The 22,350-nt window shown below is 37.9% G+C and overlaps 2 protein-coding genes across 2 annotated transcripts in view; both read right to left on the minus strand.

Moving 5' to 3' along the window:
- Nucleotides 1-9,544, minus strand: part of OVCH1 (ovochymase 1) — a gene marked incomplete at its 5' end in the record, with an annotated part of 72,197 nt that extends 62,653 nt beyond the window's left edge. Inside the window, 8 exons of the mRNA XM_081058956.1 lie at nt 1,182-1,269; nt 3,645-3,828; nt 5,250-5,401; nt 6,049-6,144; nt 7,359-7,531; nt 8,331-8,428; nt 8,711-8,829; nt 9,292-9,544. Coding sequence (XP_080915082.1) covers nt 1,182-1,269; nt 3,645-3,828; nt 5,250-5,401; nt 6,049-6,144; nt 7,359-7,531; nt 8,331-8,428; nt 8,711-8,829; nt 9,292-9,544 — 1,163 coding nt within the window. The remainder of the gene's footprint in view (nt 1-1,181; nt 1,270-3,644; nt 3,829-5,249; nt 5,402-6,048; nt 6,145-7,358; nt 7,532-8,330; nt 8,429-8,710; nt 8,830-9,291) is intronic.
- An 8,164-nt stretch (nt 9,545-17,708) lies between these two features.
- The window catches only part of TMTC1 (transmembrane O-mannosyltransferase targeting cadherins 1), a 234,329-nt gene continuing 229,687 nt past the window's right edge, over nt 17,709-22,350 (minus strand). The window contains exon 20 of the mRNA XM_081058527.1: nt 17,709-18,755. Coding sequence (XP_080914653.1) covers nt 18,615-18,755 — 141 coding nt within the window. The 3' untranslated portion in view covers nt 17,709-18,614. The remainder of the gene's footprint in view (nt 18,756-22,350) is intronic.

Raw genomic sequence — 22,350 nt, forward strand, 5'->3', positions numbered from 1 at the left:
TATGGGTTGCAATTAAGCCACATCATTTCCATCCTATACTTGTAAAACATACTTACATTCATTTTTCATTCATTTTGTAAATTATAATCTTGCCACCATTTTAGCTTCCCATGGCTTATGGCATAAAGTCTAAGCTTCTTCTCATGGAATTCAAGGTCCTCTACAATTAAGGCCTTACCATCCTTTGTATCTTCATTGCCTACTGCCACCCCAGTTTCTATTTACATTAACATTGCTCTCCAGCTGCACTGGGATACACATTGTCCAAACAATCCAATATTCTTCACCTCCCTAACATTTCTTAAACACAATTCCCTATGCATGGAACGATAGGTAGAAATCGCTGAGATATTAGACCTACAAAAGACTTCATGAGGTATAAAATCATAACTATCTTTCAATGCCTAGTTTCAATACCATCCCCTTCATTAAGCATTTCGACCCCCACCTCTCCCAACCACGGTATACACTATGCGGACAGCTCACAAATCGCTGCAATGACAATTATCTTTCCATTTTCTGTAGTACCAACACAGGTGGGTAATGTGGATTATAAAGCTTATTTCATCTTGTTTTCTAGTATAGTTATTTTTGTCCAGCTCTCTTCTCTTACCAGATTATAAACTCACAGAACTGCCATCTACCTTTGAATACCTTTCAATCCTCAGTACAATTTTAAAAAGCAATGTAAAATACTTAAGGAAATGAGATACTTGTACAACTAGTTTCTAAAGCTTAAAAAATACCTTTAGCCAAATGGAGGACAGGGTATGTCAAAAAAATATTTAAAGATACTGAAGCTTATAGATGAGGTAGTTTCCATCTTCCAGGCAACACTTAACAAAATATTACCATTATTACAGAAATAAGTAAAAGAGGATTAACCACTAAATTCCCATAATAATCTCACTACCAGATGCTGTTAATATTAGACATTTGAATACATCAATTCACGTAAGCACCAGTCTTAATCACTTGTGTTGATAATTTGTATTCATGGATATCAGAAACACCAAATTAGCAAATATTTTTCAACCATAAAATATCAGATGAAATATATAGACTTTATGTAAATCAGATAAAGAAATTGAGATATTAGATAAAATTGTCAAAACATAACCCCTTAAATGGCATGATTTTGGGGGAAAAACCCAGGAATCACTCCTATCTGGGATACATACCAATTATGAGAATAGTTGCCCTCTTTTGAAGGGGGGTAACGAATCTTCCCATTTTCCCCAAATAACACTGTTCCCCAAGGTCTACAAGCTTCAAAAACATAGGAAAAAAGTTGATTATTTACCTCAGCTATGGATGATATTGCAAGACCTATAGTACAGAGTCAGTCTGAAGATGTACAATTTATATTATGTAACTCATGTGTATGGGAATGAACATATTTTTAGGGGCTATGATCTAGACATTGTAAATGCAGACTTCATTAGGAAAATTTCTAAATCATGTTTTATTTTTAAAAGTATAATAGTTTTATGAATTAGCCATCTGACATACTTCAATATGTTTTTCCTACTTTTTTATTGAAGGATAATTGACATGTAATGTATTAGTTTTAGACATACACCATAATGATTCAATATTCATATATATTGCAAAATGATCAAAATAAATCTAGTTAACATCCACTGCTACACAGTTACATATTTTTCTGTGTGATGAAGACTTTTAAGATCTACTCTCTTAGCAACTTTGAAATATGCAATACAGTATTATTAACTATAATTGCCATGCTGTACATTAGAACCTCATGACTTATTTTATAACTGGAAGTCTGTACCTTTACCAATTTTGCCCACCCTTATCCCCCATCTCTGTCAACCACCAATCTGTTCTCTGTATCTATGAGCTTTTTCTTTTTTAATTCCACATACCAGTGAGCTCATACGGTACTTATCTTTCTCTGTCTGACTTCATTCGGCATAATGCCCTCAAGGTTCAGCCAAGTTGTTGCAAATGGCAGGATTTCATTCTGTTTTATGGCTGAATAGTATTCATAATGTTCTTTTTTTTGAGTTCTTCAGATTTAACATTTATCCAGTTTTCTCAAAACGTTAGTCATACTGAAGCTACTATAGCATATGGAACTAATATGGTGTTTTCCCATTGCTAATTAGAATGTCTAGGGGTTAGAATAAAACACCTTTGTATAAAGGCACTAATATCAGCACTCATCTCAAAGAGAGTAGAGGCATGTAAGCCCAAAGGTCATTGTTTGTCAATATTTTTTGTCCACCTTTTTGTTTCCAAAAGGTGTATACCAAAGTATACAAATTTTAGCAATGACATGGCAAGTTCCTATCATTTACTCAGAAATTTCAGATGCCAGTTTTACATTTAAATGGTTGGAAGCTAGAAGAAATAGGCAACTAAGGGATCAGAAACTTAGAAAGTTGATCTTAAGGAAGTGTTATTTTTAAAAAAAATGACTAGTCATTCTGATATTCATTTGACTGTGGATTTAATGGTTATTGCCTGATCTCATTGCCATTTAGAAATATTATCATCAACCTTTGTTTACGGTGTTTTAACCTTTTTAACCTTCTCTTCCAGGTGACAAAATTTGACTAAAATTGCCACAAATTTCTCCTTGTAGTAATGGCAATGATAGAACGTTTACTCTTAAGACCAATGAAAATGAGCTGAGAGCCTGCTCTGTCTAGTATGAGGGAGCGCTAGTGTTCAGCTGGACCAACAGCAGCCATGCTGGGCAAATCACCAGCTAGGTGGCTGACCTTGAACTATAATGAAGGAGGGATGGAGGGACGGAGAGAACATTACGTTCTGCTGCTGGGGTCTGGACTGTCCTTTAATACATTTGGTTCTTACATTAAAGTACTCATTCTGTGAATTGTATTTCCTCATGTCTCTTTATCCTGCAGAGGCTGCCCCTTGTGCCATTTTCTTTTGAAAATGCTGCCCCTTTGCATGGCAAATCTTCTGGTCCCTCAGGGCTAAGCCCCCCAGACTCCTCAGCGATCTGATGGCTCTCCAGGCTTACCTGCACTTCACCTCTTATCACAACTGTCCATTTACTTCTTTGCCTTCCCCAATAGTTGGAAAGTTGGGTTGGCTTCTCCAAACCCATATTTATTTTCCTAATCCAGATTTTAGTGCCACAGAACAGAAATATCTTTCCAAACATTTTATAATTTCACCACTGTAGCCAAGTAATACGAACAGGGTGAACGGGAGAAGTGGAAGAGGAGTGTTTTATTTTTAGTATTCCTAAGTAGTTTAAAGAAAAAAAAAGTCAACTGGATAAATGAAGAAAGAATCCTCTGATGAGTCCATTCTCAAAGGCTCATAAAAAAGTACAATCTCATAAATCTCATAAAAAAGTAAAAAAAAACTCATGAAAATCTGCATGAATATAAACCATAAACTGGAAAATCCCGTCGCTTTTCTAGTCAGTAAGTTCAAGTTCACTTGCTAGATATCAATGTTCATGAATTCAGAGACAGACGTTTATATACATAGGATTGGGAATTGAAAACCAGCTATATTCTTGCTTTGTTTAATTCTGATTGTATCTGCAACATATCAGAATGACTACCCTTGAAATAAGCAGGGTCAATTTTGAGTTGCAATAAAATGAGGAAGAAAAAATTCACACATATTACACCCACCTGTGATCATGTTCTCAGTGATAAAATCCATCAACTCCAACACTTTAGAGAAAACGCCAATTGATGCTCTTCTGTTTCTCAAAGGATCCCAACCTCTAGCACAACCAGCTCCCCAGGAAGATATCCCAGCAAGAATCCAGAGTCCATTGTCTCTTCTACAAACAAGTGGACCTCCAGAGTCCCCCTTTTGTAGTAGAGAGAGAAAAAATTTGAAAATATTCACAAGTTAAAAATATTTTATCAGGTGCACTAATATCAGCACTCATCTCAAAGAGAGTAGAGGCATGTAAGCCCAAAGGTCATTGTTTGTCAATATTTTTTGTCCACCTTTTTGTTTCTTCACCATTAATTTCAAGATACTCTTTTTTCACCCAGATGTAACATCCTTCCACCTATTACCTGCGTTCTTGTCAAGCATTGACATCATTTAAATCTTAGCATTTAAATCTTCCTCCTACTATTTTTGGGAAAAAACATATACATTTCAAAATCAATGAAAAGAAGAGGTGGAATTTACAGATATATGCTTATCACCTGGAATAAGGCTATAACACGAGTGACTAGAGCTCCCAAGGTCATGCAATGGCTCAAGATCTTGAAAATAGAATACCTGGGAAGCCTAAGTTTGTTCCAAGGACTATATGTAAAGGACCACCAGCTCTCAGACTACACGATAAGGAACACAGAATTTCAGGATCCTATGTTTAATAATTCTCCAGAATAATATGCTTCTTTGAGAACGTGTCGATTTTGTGTCAGATTAAGCCCTCCTCAAAAGGAATAGAATTGTTTGAGGGTTTCCTCCAAAACAGGATTGCCTATAAAGAATGCAGACAGGACAAAGCACCCTTAGTCTACCTGTGTTCCAATTTAGAAAGTGGCCTGATTGTAACTTTCTATCTCCCCTGTCCTAAACTCCTCCTGCTCTTTGTTCTGTCATCCGCTAGATGGAAAATTAAACATTTTTCCAACAGATAATTTCAGGGCGCTTCCCACAGCAGTTTCAAGCTGCTTGCTGGCAAAAAATCAAAACTCCTTTACTCTTGGAAAAAAAAAATGCTTTCCAAGTAAATCATCTTCATCCAAAACGAAATGCATGTCTTTTACAAATCAGTCCCCCCTTTTCTCGCATTTTAGCTTGTAAAGATTGGTTTTCTTTGTAATGTTGTGTAGGCCTTGGAAGATCGCTGTCATTCACAATATCTTTTACCCAAAGTAACTATAGATATGCTACCTTTGGTCAGACTTTGTGCAAGCATTGCATTCTGCACTAAAGGCTTGAAAAAAACAATCACAATGTTTAACAAAAGGTGGAATAAAAACTAATTCACAGTGAACCTAATTATTATGCCAAAGTGTTCATCCTGCTTGATTCTTTAGGTTGGAAATGTTGAAATCACCTTCTCTACCCTCCCTCACCTCCCCAAAAAGAATTGTGGGGGTAAGAATGGGCATGGGACAAGAAAAACTCTCTCAGCCCAGGTCAAGTAAACTTTTTCATTTTTCAATGGAAAGATGAGGGAAAAGGGACTTTTGAAGCAGATACCCTCCAAAAACAGCTCATAGGGAAAGGTAGAATAACTGGGCTGGGTTTCTGCTTTTTACCTGGCAAGCATCCTTTTCCCCATCAGGAAAGCTGGCACACAACATGGTCCTTCCAGGGGGAAGAAGGTTCATACCCCAGAGCACAGTATTACATGTTCTGCCATCCATGACAGGAAGTTCCACTTCTTGCAGGACATTTGAATATTCGGATGCTATGGAGAAGGGACTGGTAAATTATTCAATTGTCCTCACTGAAACAATAAGAACCCTACACGTTTTAACCTATTTTAAATAGATGTTTAATCAAAACGCAGAAATTCCTTTTGTGTGTGTGTGTGTGACATGAATTATATTCTTTCCTAAAATCACATATGTGATAAAGAATGTTTTTAAAAAGTTCCGCAGATCTTTAAGGTAACATATGCAATTGCAGCTTCTCTCAATATATGCTTGAATGTTTTCCCAAGAGGGAAAACTTTAGTCAATAATGCAATATTTTGTAAAATTCTTTATTTTAAGAAAAACCGCACCACCAATATTAAAGACAAGGAAGCTGAACTATTGTTACTATTTCCGGATTGTCCCTTTACTTATTCTTCTTCATCTATTATAGTTAAATATTTATCCTTTATCTTACAAAGTTAACCAAATGGCAGCAGGAGGAGTTTTATGTAGGACCATTAAGTATAGACTTTTTTATGGTGAAGACAACTAGAAATCTTCACTCGGTCAAAATTTAGGGAGAAAAACAAAACAAGACAGGATAAATGCATTATGATGGCCAACAAAACTGTAGCTTCTACTGGGCCCACAAAGGGGCCTGGAAACAATATTATTACATTCTTTTGATTGCTCTTACTCTCTGAAATCTTGCCCCATCCACTGGCCATACAAACAACGCCATCTTCAAATTTGTCATCTCTTTGGGGAAGACAGATTGGCTGAATATCAGTTCCTGAGAAAACAATAATAAAAAAAAGAACAAAGTTCACAGCTAAGTGATGCTGAATATATTTTGATAGTGACATCTGGTTGACTTCATAGCTGCAACACTTTCTTCCTAAATATAATATTGATATATAGTTTTGTTTTCCTCTCATAAAATAGTATTTCATATGCATATTTATAGAAATTTAGAAAAATGCAGGAATAGTAAAATAAGGAAAAATATAATCCATTGTATCACATACCACAATGCCCCCCCCTCCCCCGCAACTACTAACATTTTAGTGTGTGCTAGCGTTCATTAAAACGTAATGGGACTACGTTGAAGCTGAGATTTAAACTTCATCTCCTCAGAGAGCATTTACTTTTGCTTCTACCAGAGGCTCTGATAACTCACCTGGGACAACTTTCAAGTCTTCGCTTGGAGTTTTTGGTCACAGATAATGTAAATTCCAGCATCAAACCTGAATGAAGGCTTGTTCATGACTACAGATTCTTCTGAGAACCCTCCATCCAGGCCAAAGTTCAAGCAAGTCAGTTGCCTTATTCTCTTACTCCATGTGGCATACTTCCCTCTTTCCCCCTATCTTCCAAAGCATCACCTTTCCGGAAGTCCTAGGTTATCCCGGAGGCTCCAATCAGACTTCACCATCTCCCAACCCTGCTCCTATGCAGCCTCTTACACAGCCATTTAAAGCTCTAGGTTCTAAAAGATCAATTAGATGCCTCAAGGGCAATCACTTATTTCAGTGCCTGGCTAACTCCTCTAGATTTTCTCTATTCATTGTTTTTGACCACTGGAACATTTCTATTTCTAATATTTTCAAAAAATGCATTTTTAATATTTTATGCAGATTGTTTAGATTACCTGTGCTGAGACAGTGTCACATTTCTAGTCTGTATTAACAACAAAAAGGAGAAGTCTCTGAGAAATGTTTCCAATGCCCCCAACTCCTTGGCTATTGCTGAGTATAGGTAGATGGTCTGTATTATAACCCAGCCAGGACACTGGAGTATTTAAAATGCTGATTAAGTTAAGCAGACATAATTTGTGGCTGGGACTTACAGTCTGTACAGTGATTTTTATACATTAAGGAAAATTATCTTAAAAAGAAACAAAACTTGGCCATTCTTATATTATTATGTACACAGAAATTAACTAGAACAGAATTAATAAACAGTTCCTCCATTACATTTTTTTGTATTCTAACTCTCCTTACTTACCAAACTTGACTTTGTGTTTTAGATACAGCAGTGCAATATCAGAACTCATATATCCGAGGCTGCTGTATTCAGGATGAATAATAATTTTTGAGACAGGAATATTTTGTTCTTGTTTATCCTTCTGAAAGAGGTTGTACTCCCCAACAATCACAGTCAGACTCTTAATTTGCTTCCTAAAACCAAAGAAAAATGTTTCAATAAGTAGTTGTTTCCCCCAGGAAGACTGTCTTGGTTCCAGGTAATTAAATGAAAAGTGATTAATGTACCCATATATATTTCTAAATCTTAAAAAAGGACTTAATCACTTTATTAGTGATTATTAGCAATTGTCATAATTCCCTATAAGTTATAAGGATCTGTAAAAAGTCATGGTTTTCAGTCACAGAGTGTTTATATTCAGTGAACTCCCCCCACACACACACCCACTACCACCAATTCTCTTTCTGGATAAAATATTTAAGCATGGCATCCTTTTCTTCTTTTATACATAAACCAGACTATACATGCTCTATAATTTTTTTTAACAAGATATGAAAGTTGTTCCTAATCCTTCTTTTCCTTTTATTAGTACCCTCTTTGAATCTAACTGAGTATCTGTTATTTACACAGAATTTTTTCCCCTTCTAATGACTGAAACTCAGATTATTACTACTCTGGAACATCCATGTAACATTTGATGTTAATATTTAATTAAAATAGATAATTATCCCCTTCCCCTTATCCCAACTACACAAATTATAGATGAGGTTGTCTGGGATCTGTGGGTTCTCTGATTAGGAAATGAAGAAGTATGGAAAATCTTGGAACAGACCCAAATTTCTGGGGATCAGGAAGGTCGGTGGGTGACTATAGCAGGTAGCAAAATTAAAAAAGGGATTGAGATTTAACCTTGGAAGGTAAGTAGAGTATCAAATCTCCCAGTTCTATCACCATGAGTCAAAGTTTGACAAATATTGGAAATCCACAACTTACTCATGGAGGTTACTCAGGCAGTGTGCTGCTGTGACCACCAGGTCCTCCTGAATCAAGCTTCCTCCACAGAAATGGTGCCCCACTAGTTTTAGGGAGACCTGCTCAAGGAGAAAGTTATGAACACAACTAACACACATCTCCCCATGAATGTTGTGTCCTTCAGAAATATTTAAAATCCACTCTTCTAATATGATATAACATTTTTTGGAGGCTGATGTAAATTGGTTAGTAAGATATTACCTATGAAAGAAAACTTTTTGGCATAGAGGTCGACTGGGGTCAAGAGAAAAATTATGTGTCAGTCTGCAGCCTTTGTATTTGAAACAAAGGAAATAAGTTATGGTTTCTCATTAAGAAATCAATGCCTTTGTTATACAGACCTGCCACGGATGTCCCCCAGCAGTTGCATTTCTCCAACTAATAATTCTAGAGAAGAACTCGGATTCCAAGACAGTTTCCACGCTTTTCAAATCAGCTGCTCGAATTCCACACTTCAGTCCTACGTGGGAGAGCATTTGTGAGCACACACTCACACAGAGTCCCTTATGTAAAGCGTCACTTTATCAAGATTTCACGTTCAGATTTTCCTGGCCTGCCACAGGTGTTCTGATGTCACTCAGTCACAGACTACCCCTTTCTTTTCTCAGGAGAGCCCTGGGCCTACAGCCCAGTCACCCCGAGTGGACCAGAACTTGCCTCAGGACTCCCCTGCCTTTTCAGCCTGCGCTGCCTGCCATAACAAGAGAAGACCTGGGGGCAACACTGACCAGCTCTCCCTGGGGTGACTGATTGGGGGGCTTCCTCTGGGAGGGTGCGCGTTACATAGTGTAGGTTCTATGACAGATACGGAGAACAACATGTGCCACCCTGGAAAACAGACATTTGGCTAGAAGTAACTTTGGTTCTTTTTCCTTGGAGGAGGCTGCTTAGCACAAGCAGGGTTAGCAGATGTGCCTAAAACCTTGAACTCCGGAATTCGAGAATTTCAAAAAGAAGCTCTGGCCCAGGCGCTTCTTCCGGACCACCCGGGCCTGCACTGTCCTGTCCCCCTCCCCTTTCTTCTTCTGGCCTGGGGAGCATGCAGTCTCTCTCCCAGCTTGCACCCTCCTGCAGCCTGGGCGCGCAGGCCCGGGCTCACCTGGGCTGGTGGGAAGGCCCAGGGCGAGCAGCAGCAGCAGCAGCAGCAGCACACCTGCCCTGGCCATCGCCCACATGGCGCCCACGCGTGGGGACTTTGTCCGTCCTCCTCTGTCGCAGGGGGAGAAAACCGAGCGAGGCAGGTAGTCCGCGCGCCGCAGGCCCCCTCCCCGCCTCGGGCTCCGCCCGCCCGCCGCGCTTTTACTGCCGCGGGCTGCGCGATGGAGCGCACCTGCCCCGCCGGGCCTCGCGGCTTTTCTTTTCCGGGATCTTCCCGAGACGCCTCCGCACTCTGGCCGCCGGGAGTCTCACAGGGCCGCCGCCATGCGCCCTACGGACAGGTGTGAGGTGTTCCCGCGACCCGTGGGACGCTCGCACGGGATGAGAAGCAGATGCGGGAGCAAGGTGATGGGTGACCTAGAAGGCTCAGCGCAGGTGAATTCTGTCCCACACCAGAGAGTGTGCCCCAAGCCTAGGGTCAGGAAAGCTGGTCGCCCATACAAGACAACACAGGGAGGCTTCTCCTCTTGACTTCTGCAAGGAGGGAGACTCACAAAAACTTAATGAATTAATGGTATTGCCCGTTTCTAGGGAGCTTGTTGAAGACACTCAAGAGCCTTCAAATAGAGTGGATATGAAAGATGGGGTTCACGCTGGCATTCCTTTATTGGATGACAGTGTTAGCAGCTTCAGTGGAATGGGCCAAAAGCTGTGCAAGCTATCATTTAATATTATTTAAGTGAATTCGTTGCTAAGATAATCATGCCAACATTTTTTCCAGGAATATTATTTTGTAATAATTTAGCTTGAAGTTGGAAGAGACATAAAGCCAGAATTTGTAATGGATTTATATTTTATCAAAAAAATTAGGACAAGACTAAGTGGATAGTCTATGTACAAGGTCTGACAATTAAGTTCCCAACTTAATTGTTGCAACATTGTTGCTAAGCTTTTTTTTGTTTGATATCAGAGGGATTATTCATTATGAATTTGTACCAACTGGACAGTTAACCAAGTTCACTATTTGGAAGTGCTGAAAAGGCTGCGTGGAAAAGTAAGACAACCTAACTCTTCAACAATTCATGCCTCTTGCATCACAACAATGCACCAGCTCACACAACACTGTCTGTGAGGGAGTTTTTAGCCAGTAAACAAATAACTGTATGGGAACATCCTCCCTACTCACCTAACCTGGCCCCCAATGACTTCTTTCTTTACCCAAAGATAAAGGAAATATTGAAAAGAAGACATTTTGATGACATTCAGGACATCAAGGGTAATACGACGACAGCTCTGATGGCCATTCCAGAAAAAAGAGTTCCAAAATTGCTTTGAAGGGTGGAGTAGGCACTGGTGTCAGCACATAGCTTCCCAAGGGGAGGACTTCAAAGGTGACCATAGTGATATTCAGCAATGAGGTATGTAGCACTTTTTCTAGGATGAGTTCACCAACTTAATTGTCTGACTTGACATATCAAATAACCTAGACACCAATCCCCCAGGCCCAGCTGTCTCACTCTTGTGTAAAATAGAAACAAAAGCTCCTTTAGGTAGGAGCATAAACAAACCATGGGAGGTAGGCAGGTGGTAGACAGATAGACAGGAAAACAGCAGACAGTCAAGGTGGAGAGAATGCAGGTACAGGATCAGACAGGTGACAATCAGCTGGAGACAATGACCGCTATAACTGCAGAAAAGAGCAGAAGGTGAATGGGCACGTTTTGGTGAAAAGCTTACAGCATGTGATTGGCACCCAAACGTGGAACACACTTGTCAGACTTTCTTGTCTCATGAACCCCTAAAAAGAGTTTCTGTGATTTTTGTGTGCAAGTCTTATTACATTGAAATCTCTAGAGCTACACTGTCCAACATGGTGGACACTAGCCATATGTGGTTATGTAAATTAAAATTAACATTAAATTTAAAAATTCAGTTTCTCAGTCACACTAGCTGCATTTCAAGGGTTCAGTAGTCACCTGTGACTAGGGGCTACCATACTGAATAGTGCAGCTATAGAATAACACCGTCATCGGAGATAGTTCCGTTGGACAGCACCGTTCTTGGGAGTAAGGTTTTATTTCAAATGTTTATTTCAAATAAAGATAGCTTAGATGACAGTTTCACTGAGTAAATGACTCCTGGGTTTCAAGCTTGGGTGACACTGGAAAAGGGCTTGGTAAAGTGAACAGCTCTTCTGCGAAAATAAAGCAGTGCACATCCAGACTTGAGCACTGTACAGGAAATCTCTAGATATGGTGGCTGCTGGACCAATGGCCCTCACCACTCTGATCCTTGAGTTTTGCTTTCACTGTAGTGATCTCACAAAGATTAGCATAGCCATCTCTGGCCCCCGGGGCACACTGCTCTTCAATTAAAGATCAGACTCTCCAAATGAACTCAAACTCCTCTTTCTTCTTAGCAAAAGGTTGTCACATTCAAATTACTATAAAACTTTTACAAAATAAAATGGGAGAAGGAAAGAAAAAATGAACATGTGCTGTGCAAGCACAGTTGGACTCCCAATGTTGAAGTTCATGGCTAACCTACTCATGAGGCTCACAGAGCTGTCCCTTTGCACTCTGCTGCACGTGGTGCCCACAGCTTTGTAGGATGTTCACTGGTTTGTTTTATACCCTGAAGTTTCTGGGGGTTGGGCACTGTCTTGTTTCCTGTTACAGCACATTTCCATTTGCTTTGAATTCAAAACTCACAGCCTCAAGTGAGACCTCCCATCTCTTGCAGACATAACAAAACAATGCCTTTTCATTAAATAGGAAAAGAGCCATTCAGTGTAAATTGCATAGTAACTAATAGCCAGGTTGTTAGATTTAGTTTTAAATTTGCTAGTAAGATGACGGTTTAAGTATAAGTTTAAGGAGATGATCAAGTATCCGAAAAGAAGTATTCTCTTATTTATAAAAGCAAGTACCCTTAGAAGAGAAAGGGCTTCAGGAAAGGGCTGACTACCCTGCCCTGGACTACCCCAGATCAGACTTGTGATATATGGGGAACCTACCTTTATCATGTCTTCATTAGGACAGGATAATAATGATCTGGTTTTAAAGGCCTTCCAAGACTCTTGATGGAAGCCCTAACTCTAGGATAGTTGTAAAATTAGGAGAGTCAGGTGACTAACCCATGAGCAATGAGCAAATTATGGGCAAATAATGTTTTTCCATCCCAGCTAAATTACTGGTCTAAACTATAAAATTTACTCCAAATTCCAACAAGGCCTAAGATTCATCACTAAAGGGATAATTTGTGGCTTTAGAAAGAGCGGTTGCATTTGAATATTTGTTGCAGGGATGGATATCATTGTGATGAAAAGGGAATATGAATGATGGAGGTGAAAAGAATGGTGAAGCAATGCATTCAAACAGTTTGGCTATGAAGGACAGAAATAGATGTGGTAGCAGCTGGCAATGAAAAAAAGTAGAGGAAGCGTATTTCTTTCAAATGATTTTGATGGTGGTTACCTGCATATGTTTTAAAACAGAAGAGAATTGACAAGAGCCAGCAAAAGAAAAACGTTAAAGATGAAAAAGAGGTTAACGAATGGCATGAAGAACTTCATTCTACAAGAACTTCATTGCAGGAATAAGAGAGCGGCAAAAATTGGATGCAGGTAAGTTTGTAGAGTGCAGGATATTGAGTGAGTACCTGTTTTCTACCTTCTATTAACTTTGTGAAAAAGAGGTGAAGGCATCCACTCAGCACGATGGGGGGAGGAGTTCTGGAGTAAGTACTGAAATAGTTATTTTGGGGTCTGGGAAAGAGAACAGACTCATAGCACACAGAACAAGGCAATGCAATGAATGAATGAATAAATGAGGGAAGGAAGGAAGATGGTCTTTTTTATTTTCAAATCTGACACCTACTAGTGACATGGATTTCGATGGGTACTAATCACGAAGCACTTGAAAGACTGAAACAAGACATAATTACTTTAATCATATTTTATATAAAATAGACATTTACATAAATTTTATTTTGGAAAGACTTAGGCAAAGTATACATAATCAGACTTACATGGGAGAAATACTTTATGGGAGATATATTTCTGACTGACACAGCAAAAGCAACAAAAATGTACATTTATATACAACTGATCAAAGTAGGAAATAAAAGCATTACGAACAAAGAATGTGATGCAAGTCATTTCCCCTGACACAGGGAGGGATTGGTGTGTGAGTTACAGCAAGTCAAATGATTTCCACATTAGAAAAGCAAGCCATGGCTCCTACAGATAGTTTAATTCCTTAGGAGGAAATTTTTTAAAAATATTTTTTCCCCCAGAAACAGAACAAAATCACTCATTTTTATGTGTACAGTCTGTAAAATATGAGTAGTTACCTCTGCCATGTTAAAGCACTCAGCCAGTTCGGTATGTGTGTTGTTGTGAATTATCTTAAGAATTTCTAAAACAAAGGGGAACATTTATCGGTTATGTCTTCAGATGTAGAGGGCTTTCAATCTGGATTCAGGAGAACCATACAGCTTGGTATTTCCATAAAACTAACCAACCCTTTAACGAGCAATAAATATGACTGAGACATTTGGTAACTTGCCCAGGGTGAGGCAGCTTCTCGATGGCAGCAGAAAGACTGAGAACCCAGATCTCCTGATACCCAAACTGGTATACCCCCGCTATGGACCAGCAAGACGACCTTCCAAACATGACACACATATACAATACGTGCACCACTGAGAATGAGAAGGAACTCCTGTATTTCTGGGTATAGACATCTCTTTCCAGTTTGGGGTAAATGGTGACCTAAACTTACAAACTAATAATGACTGTATATTAATTGAAAGGATCCTTGGTGATAAAAGTAGAACATTTTTATATGAGCTAATTGATAGATATGAGTATCGTTAATTCTGTTGTGCCATTTTATTTTACTGATACTAAACCATGCTTTTGATTACAGTTATTTTATTTCTTCTCAAGTTACATGGCTACTAAAAACAAAAAAATAATGAGGAAGTGCTATTTTTGGAAGAATTGTTCAACATATTTTTCTTTTACACCCAAAACTTCAAGATGACTCATAAAAAGTTGTAATATTTCCCTATGTATTTTTAGCGTTGTAAGCTTTTATCTTATTTAATTGCAACCTAAACATAAAATCTGAAAGGTATTTTAAAGTGTCAACAGATGCTATTTAGATTAGTTTTGTTATTATTGGGAAATATCAACATACAATTTAATCAAAGTAAATGTGATGTGGAAATCACAGAAAAATTAAAAACAAACCCCCTATAACTATATTGGCTTTGAATGTTGTTACTGATGTCCTATAAATTTATTAATCTAAGGTGCAAATCCATCACAAATCAGAGCAAAAAAAATTTTTAAACTGATTCTAAAGAGTACAATTAAGAAATAACTAACAAAAGCTGACATGCACGTAACCCAAAGAAAGAGAGACACGGATCGAAGCATAAACTCTATGTCATGGACACCTTCTCTGAGTCATAAAAAAATATGAGTTTTATATACTGGCACTTTGTCTGGGTAAATGCAAATGGCAAGGCTATTCCTCTCAATTTTGAGAACAACGAATTCTGTAAATATAAGGTCAGATCATAATCCAGTTGCCACAAGTGCAAATCTATCCCACTCAACCCACCTGTTTGTCAATCTTGGAAGGATAGCCTCAACCAACCAATTGTGCCATAAATCATTCTTTAGAATTCTGTGACTCATTTTCATCTAGATTTAAAAGTAAAAAATGTAAAAGATTATAAACATCTCTTGTGAAAGTCATAAACTCCCATTAAAATTGTTAGCCTGCAGTGGATCTTCAGCCTAGCTGCACATTGAAATCAGGATTCACGTAAGTAAACCTTCTTTTCCTCCAAGGTATTTGAATCTTTGGTTTAGTTCACCTGTGTTACATCACAGAACCATGTTGTATGATTGCCATTAACAAATTGAAAACATCTGAATCATTTTAAAAATCCTGAATAATTCTTAAGGTTGAAATAAGCTTTTAATGCCATTCTCGTGGCTATGTCCAACGACATGTTAAAGGACTGCCACTCACTGGGATTTTGAAGGCAAGAAGAACTGGTTCTAGGGAGGACGGAAGGACAGGTTAGACAGATTGGCAGTAGGCGGGGGCAGACATGTGCACGTGGAACTCTAATGTAGCTGAGAAAAAGTAGCACACGTTGCTCAGGAGAAAAGTCACCAATGAAACACTGCTCACTGGATAAAGTATCCAGCCAGACTGAAGCAACTCCTGTCTTGTCTACAGCCACCTTCCTTCCTACTGGGGACCTGCTACATATTTAAGGACCCAGAGCAAAATGACATGGCATGACAAGAATTTCAAGCAGAGTATTCAACCAAACATAAAGTGCATCTCAGTGCAAGACCCCGATGGACTGTATAGAATGCACTTCCATGATGCTAGCTCTGTGGTTCCATCTCACAGGGGCTATCAACCCACAGGCCAATCATGCTTTCTTTCTTAAGGGCAACCTGGTGCATCTTTATGATTAGCCAGGGCATTCAGTTTTTATTTTGATAAGCATGAAAACCACATATTATTTCCTGTTACAAAGATCGAATAAAAACGGTACAAAATACACTTAATATCTCTGAAAAATACTATGTGATTTATTTTCTTATAGGCACCATTTCATCTATGAAAATTATTTCATTGGCTGCATCTCAGTGAAGGTATTAACTCAGGACAGAAATATCTGATGCAACAGTGTTAACTTTTAATGTTCAAAGACATACCAGGGTATGCAGACAGAATAAGCGAGAGAGAGAGAGAGAGAGAGAGAGAGATGAAGTGGGGGGGGGGAGGAGAAGAGCACCCAAAAGAAGGCAGAAAAAGTCTCCTCAACACCATGTGACCCTTTCCTTTTGGAGACTTTTAAGCTGTAATTGCCATTCAATTATTCCAACAAATGTACTCTCATCCCTTTAAAAGAAGCACTTCAAGTAAGGCATAATTGCTTTCAAAATTTGGGGCTCAGTCTTTTGCACCAACTTTCTAAGTCTGCGTTTTGGTTACAGATCATTCTAAAAAGTTGTGATTAAAGTCCTAGATATTGGTTTTAGCTAGAGCTTCATATTATTTTGGGGGTAGAATGTAATACAATATATTATTCAAATGTACTGTAGTAGGTTCCTTGGCCTTAGGAATATAGAAGTATATTTTGGGGGGAAGAAAAATGTTTTAAATAAAGTTTTAGATAAACGTATGATATACAACATTAAAGGGCTATTAGAAACAAAAGATCATATTGGTACTATAAACCCTGGATTATTGATACACACAAACAGATGTATTGCAATGCAAATTCTGTAATCCTTTGCATTTAAAATATTCCTCATATCATCTCTTTCTAAAGTTTTTTCTTCCTTTTATCTAGATTTACTTTGACAAAAAAACCAACAACAAATTGAGGCAGCGTTTCCTGATATTGGTTTGAAAAGAAACAGAAGGTTTTTCTATTGTGCCCTGGCGAAGCATGGGAATACGTGTGCCTTCAGACGACATTTCTCCATAGAACCTGCCTCAGCACCATGAGCAGCACTGCCCAGAGTGGGCTTTCTTTTTTTTTTAATTATTATAATGATGACCAAATGAAAATCAGGTGCTCCAATTTCAAAATCTATACCAAATACAATACCACCCAATCACTGAAGGCTAATCCCCAATTTCGTTAACTTAGGCAGGTGAATAATCAATACAACTTTTTAAAGGAGCTGTTAAAATGAAACGACTTTGTAATTTAGCTATATAATTTTTGTATGATCGGGTTTGAAAGCTGCTATTAAAACTACTATGTACAAAGAAAAAACTGTGTGTGTATATATACATATATATTAAATATTTCATAAGTTATAAAATAAATAACACTAAAAAGCAAATGTCAAATTGTAAGCTGAACTTTGCCTTCCTTATTATTAAATATAAATATATATTTTTTTAAATTATGAATTTAGACTTTGTTCCTAGATTTTTTGAGCATTCTCCATGAAATCTCCAAAATTACATATACAGAACCAAGAGTTCTGGGTTTCCATCAGTCATATTCTAAACACAAAATTCTCATTAAGCCTAGGAAGACAGATCAATAAAGCTCTCTTTCCATTTAGAGTCTATGAACATTTCTGTGATATGCTGTAAAGATTCCTTAATGGTTAAATATAGTTTTCAAAAAAATAATAAATCTCATGATGTCTAAATGTTAAGATAATAAAGTAGAACATTTCTCTCAGTTAATATCTTTAATAATTCTCATGTAGAATATACTATGTTTTTCTCCACCAAAATAACAATATATGTAGAAGCGGAAACATTTATGATTTTGAAAGCACTTCTGAAAACTTAGAGCAGGACCACTACTCTAGTAATACTTGTAATAAAATTTAAATAATTTTAAATTTTCCATCAAGAATTAGAGGTACCACGATCCTTGGTTTCCCCCTAGGCATAAGAATATCCACACACAAATCCAGAAGCTTCCTTTTTGATATGTGATGCAATGGAAAAAGCTTACATCACAGTGGGATTTAATTTATTACTCAATAGGGCTCGAGCAATATATTTAGGGGAACATTAGATCAAGCTCACTTAACAATAGCCCTTTTCCCCACACATTCTGGAAGGTTCTACAAAAACTATTACATACTCCTTTCCGGTTCTAGAGCATTAAATGAGCCACCTTGTGGTAAAACTTCCCAAATGGCTTATCTCAGAAGATTTATCATCTTTGAAATATCTCATCTCATTAAGAAGCAATGCTCTCTCTGCCTTCATAGCATTTCCAACTTCTGTATTTCTGGGACATAAAAGTCTAAAATAAGAAACAGAATCAGATCTCTGGATTGCAAAAGCAGAGAAATATCTGAAGGGAAATCTGGAGTTAAACTCAAAAGAAATCTGTAAAATGTGTAGTATTTCTTTTTTTTCCTTCCTGCTTAGACCTCCTCACTCTTGCTTGCTCTTTTGTCTTTTTTCATGGAAATCCAAGTCCCTCATGCACAGGGTTACCAGCAGGTGTCCCGAATGTGTCCCCCTGAACTGGGAAAGCTTCACTGATTGTGAAAGCAAGGCTGCATCACTTCTTCCTGTTCTAGAGGCACCAGTACCATCCTCGAGATTAGGTCAAAAGATGCTACGTTTGATCCTTTTCTCGAACTTCTTGTAATCGTTTTTCTAGGCGATCCAACTTGGCGAGATTTTCCTGCAGCAGTTTGCTGTCTGGAACCAGCTGTAAGGCTCTCTCATAATAAGCTCTTGCAGACACATAGTTTCCCTATGGAGAAAAAGGAACAGAATAATTATGTTCTGATCCATCAGAACACACTGTTGGAGAATGGGGAGACTAAGAAACAGACTGTCTCGTCCAGTTTAACATTAATATCCTCATAAGGAAACCCTGCCTGCATGTGTCATTTTATCCTTATCTGTTTGTACTTTTGGAGAACCCATTAAAGGACCAGACCAGCTGGAGAATGTAAAGGGTAAGAGTTATACTATAAGGTGAAATGGCAGAAAACAGATTTTCAATTCTACTAAAGCAGGGTGTGAGGCTATCATTTCATAGTGTTCTCACAGGGTTAGCACTGTTCCTTTGTAATCAAATAGAGCCGAGAGCCGAGAGCGAGAGCAAGTGAGAGAGCGAGAAGAGAGAGAGAGAGAGAGAGAGAGAGAGAGAGAGAGAGAGAGAGAGAGAGAGAGAGGTGTGTAGGAAAATGTTTTGAAATTCTAAGAGTAATGATTAAAAAGTAAATAGTTTAGGAATCCACAATACCTCCTTAGTGGTAGGAGTTATTTTAATCTTCAACTTAAAATAGAAAAGCAGTGTTTGCCTAATACAGGCTATTAATTAATGCACATGTAAGTTTTTATAAAATGAAAAGAATAAGAATATGGAGTCAAATTTATCCATTCCTCAAGGTGTCTGCCAATATGTACCTGCTGGATACTTTTAAAGCGCAAGGCAGCACTCCTGGCCTGCTAAAAACACCTGTCTTTATCCTCTGTTGTCCCCCATACGGTTTTTTCAATACCTCCCTAACTGGCAACCATGAACACCTGGTCCCAGATGGTCCCTGGCAAATTAGTCACAATTATTAACTTTCTCCGGCCCCTTTCTGATACTGAAAGTCTTACATTCCTTATGTGGTCTTCCCTCTTTCAGATCTGTATACTGCCAAGTCTCAGAAATAAGATTGTCAGAGATCTCCATTCCAAAACTAGGTGACTTCGCTCTACTTTATTCCTAGGTGCAGTGCCAAGTGCATGAAAACTGGTTACTTCCTAAATTTCCATCACAATTTCTAACAGTATCTTTCGGAGTAAAAGGGCTATGTAGCAATAGCAACTAATAGAAACTATCTTCCAAATGAGTTATAATTATTTGTGTAGAGAGCGTAGACATGACACATAGTGAAACTCCATCTGACACTATCATTATCGTTAGTATTAAGTGACTACCCAGGCTCTGTGTAAACTCTGTTTCTTGTAGCGTTCACCTGTCATATAGGCATTTCACTTGTCGTATCGGTGAAAAGGAGAGTGGAAATGACAGAACAGGAAATTGTTCATTGGGAATCCAGGCTCTGGCATGTGCACAAATGAAGATGCTTCCCATTATTAACCCTGGCTCTGATAAGAGGCTAAACATAATTCTGAACAAGTGAGAATCTGGATTTGCTACATTCAATTATTATTAGTTTCAATTCAAGCATTTATCTTCCAAGTGTCTTCTGATGTTTATTAAGCTGAGCACACAAAGCAGACAACTGAATATTGTGGCTCTTAAAGTGCTCTCAAAATATGTTTCCACTGCAGCTGATTTTGAAATTGTTCTTCCAAGAGGTTTCTCTCAATTTAGGCTTCAGCCTGGTGCTTCAGCCTCTGTCTAATCACCAGCTTTCTCTCTCCGTTCATACAAAGTTTAACCAACGAGTTATTTTCTCTCCCTCAAATTGTCCTTTTCTTGATTAAACCGGAAGCTTTATTTTAAGAAACAAGTTATTTAATTCAATGTACCCTATTTGTAGATGCTAGGTAGGGAATTTGAATTGTCCAATTTCTAGAAATGTTCTGTCAAGTATGACAGCCACTGGTTATATGTGGCTATTCAAGTTTAAATTAATTATGATGAATTAAGGATTCAGTCGCTCAGTTGCACCTACCACATTTCAAATGCTCAACAGTCACATGTGGTTGGCTAGTGTCTTGGACAGTACAAACAGAACATTTCCAGCATCACAGGAAGTTCTATTGGACAGTGCCATTCTAGAAAATGCACCAATGTCATAAGGCAGTATTAAAAATAGTACTTTGTGATATGGCCCAGTTGATGTAATTCTTTGATTATAAAGAATGTATTGCTGTGTTTTTGGTCCATCCATTTTATCCTATATACAACTTTATAAAAAATATCATCTTTTATTACCAAATAGTATGAGTAAGAGACAACTCCCTTCTACCCATCTCTCTGTGTCACCTCCTTGCAAATCCTTATTCCAACTCTCCCTCTTACCATAGCCCTCAGTCCTTCCTAAGCTTCACCCAGCCTCAGGTAAGGAGTGAGGCTCAGGAATAGGATTAACACTGCCTGATGTACACTCTACCTGGCAATGAAAAAGACACAGAAAGTGGATGACTGGTCTTGAAGGCCTCATAATGATAATCTTGTATCGTAATGGTGACATCAAAATAACCACATCCACAGGGAACGTCGTCAATAATATTGTGATAACTCTGTATAGTGACAGATAGTTACCAGACATGATGATCACATTGTAATGTATATAAATGTCACATCAGTATATCATACACCTGAAACTAATATAATACTGTATGCCAACTATACTTAAATAAAATAAAATAAATAAATAAAAAATGAACACATCCAAGCCATATGCCTGGTCTATATATGTATATTGGATTACAACATATGATTCATTGATATTAGACCATTCTAAAACTACAAACGTGACAATTTTATATGCTTCTCTTAATATGTGACGTCAACAAAGATAAAAAAAAAACAATATATACTGATTGTTTTTATCAGTGTGTTTGTTACACTTTAAAATAAAACACTCAATAGATCCTTCTTCACCTGCCAGACACCTTTTCAAGGGGAAGTACCACTAAATTTAAAGTAATGTGCTCACTTGTTAATCTGAAAGAGTACAATAAATGCACTATTGTCTCTGTATTTACAGACTTTTTGGACACTCTTGAGTATATTCATTTTACTTTTTCTAATTATCAATTGTCCTCATGGTTTTAAATGCAGGTTCACTCCATATAAAAACATAATGAGAATATTATTTGAAAATGTAACCATTTAATATACTATTAAAGTATTTAAAATTATAATGTTACTATTTTAAAAGTAAACTCCTTCTTTGACAGCTTAGAATATCATTAGGATCAGAGCTCTGGTTATTCGGTACTGAAAGATATCATACTTGGATTCACCATCTATGTTCCTTTGTTAGATTAAGGGAAATGGTTTCAAAGTAACTCTCCCATTGTCCCCTCCCTTCTCTACAGTCAAGGATCACCTTTTTGTTTTTTTGTGTTTATGAAAGTGACCAGTTTCCTCCTAATAGTAAACCCTATTAGGCCTCTGTTTAAATTCTAATCACCATGTTGCATTTTATCAGGGTAAAGACTGATATATGTCTGAAAATAAGTTCGCTAAAGAAGAGTGATCCTTTAAAAACATGTCATAATGGCATTTCTCTGCTCAAAGGCCTCCAAGGACCCCAACTTATTTGGCATAAAAGTCAAAGACCCCACAGTCCCCTTCAAGGCCCTGCATGATCGATCTAGCCCTGTGACATCTCTAACCCCAACTTCTACCATTTTCTCTCACTTGCCTC

This window comes from Rhinolophus hipposideros (assembly GCF_964194185.1).
Source record: "Rhinolophus hipposideros genome assembly, chromosome: 9".
In the NCBI taxonomy this organism is placed as follows: Eukaryota; Metazoa; Chordata; class Mammalia; order Chiroptera; family Rhinolophidae; genus Rhinolophus; species Rhinolophus hipposideros.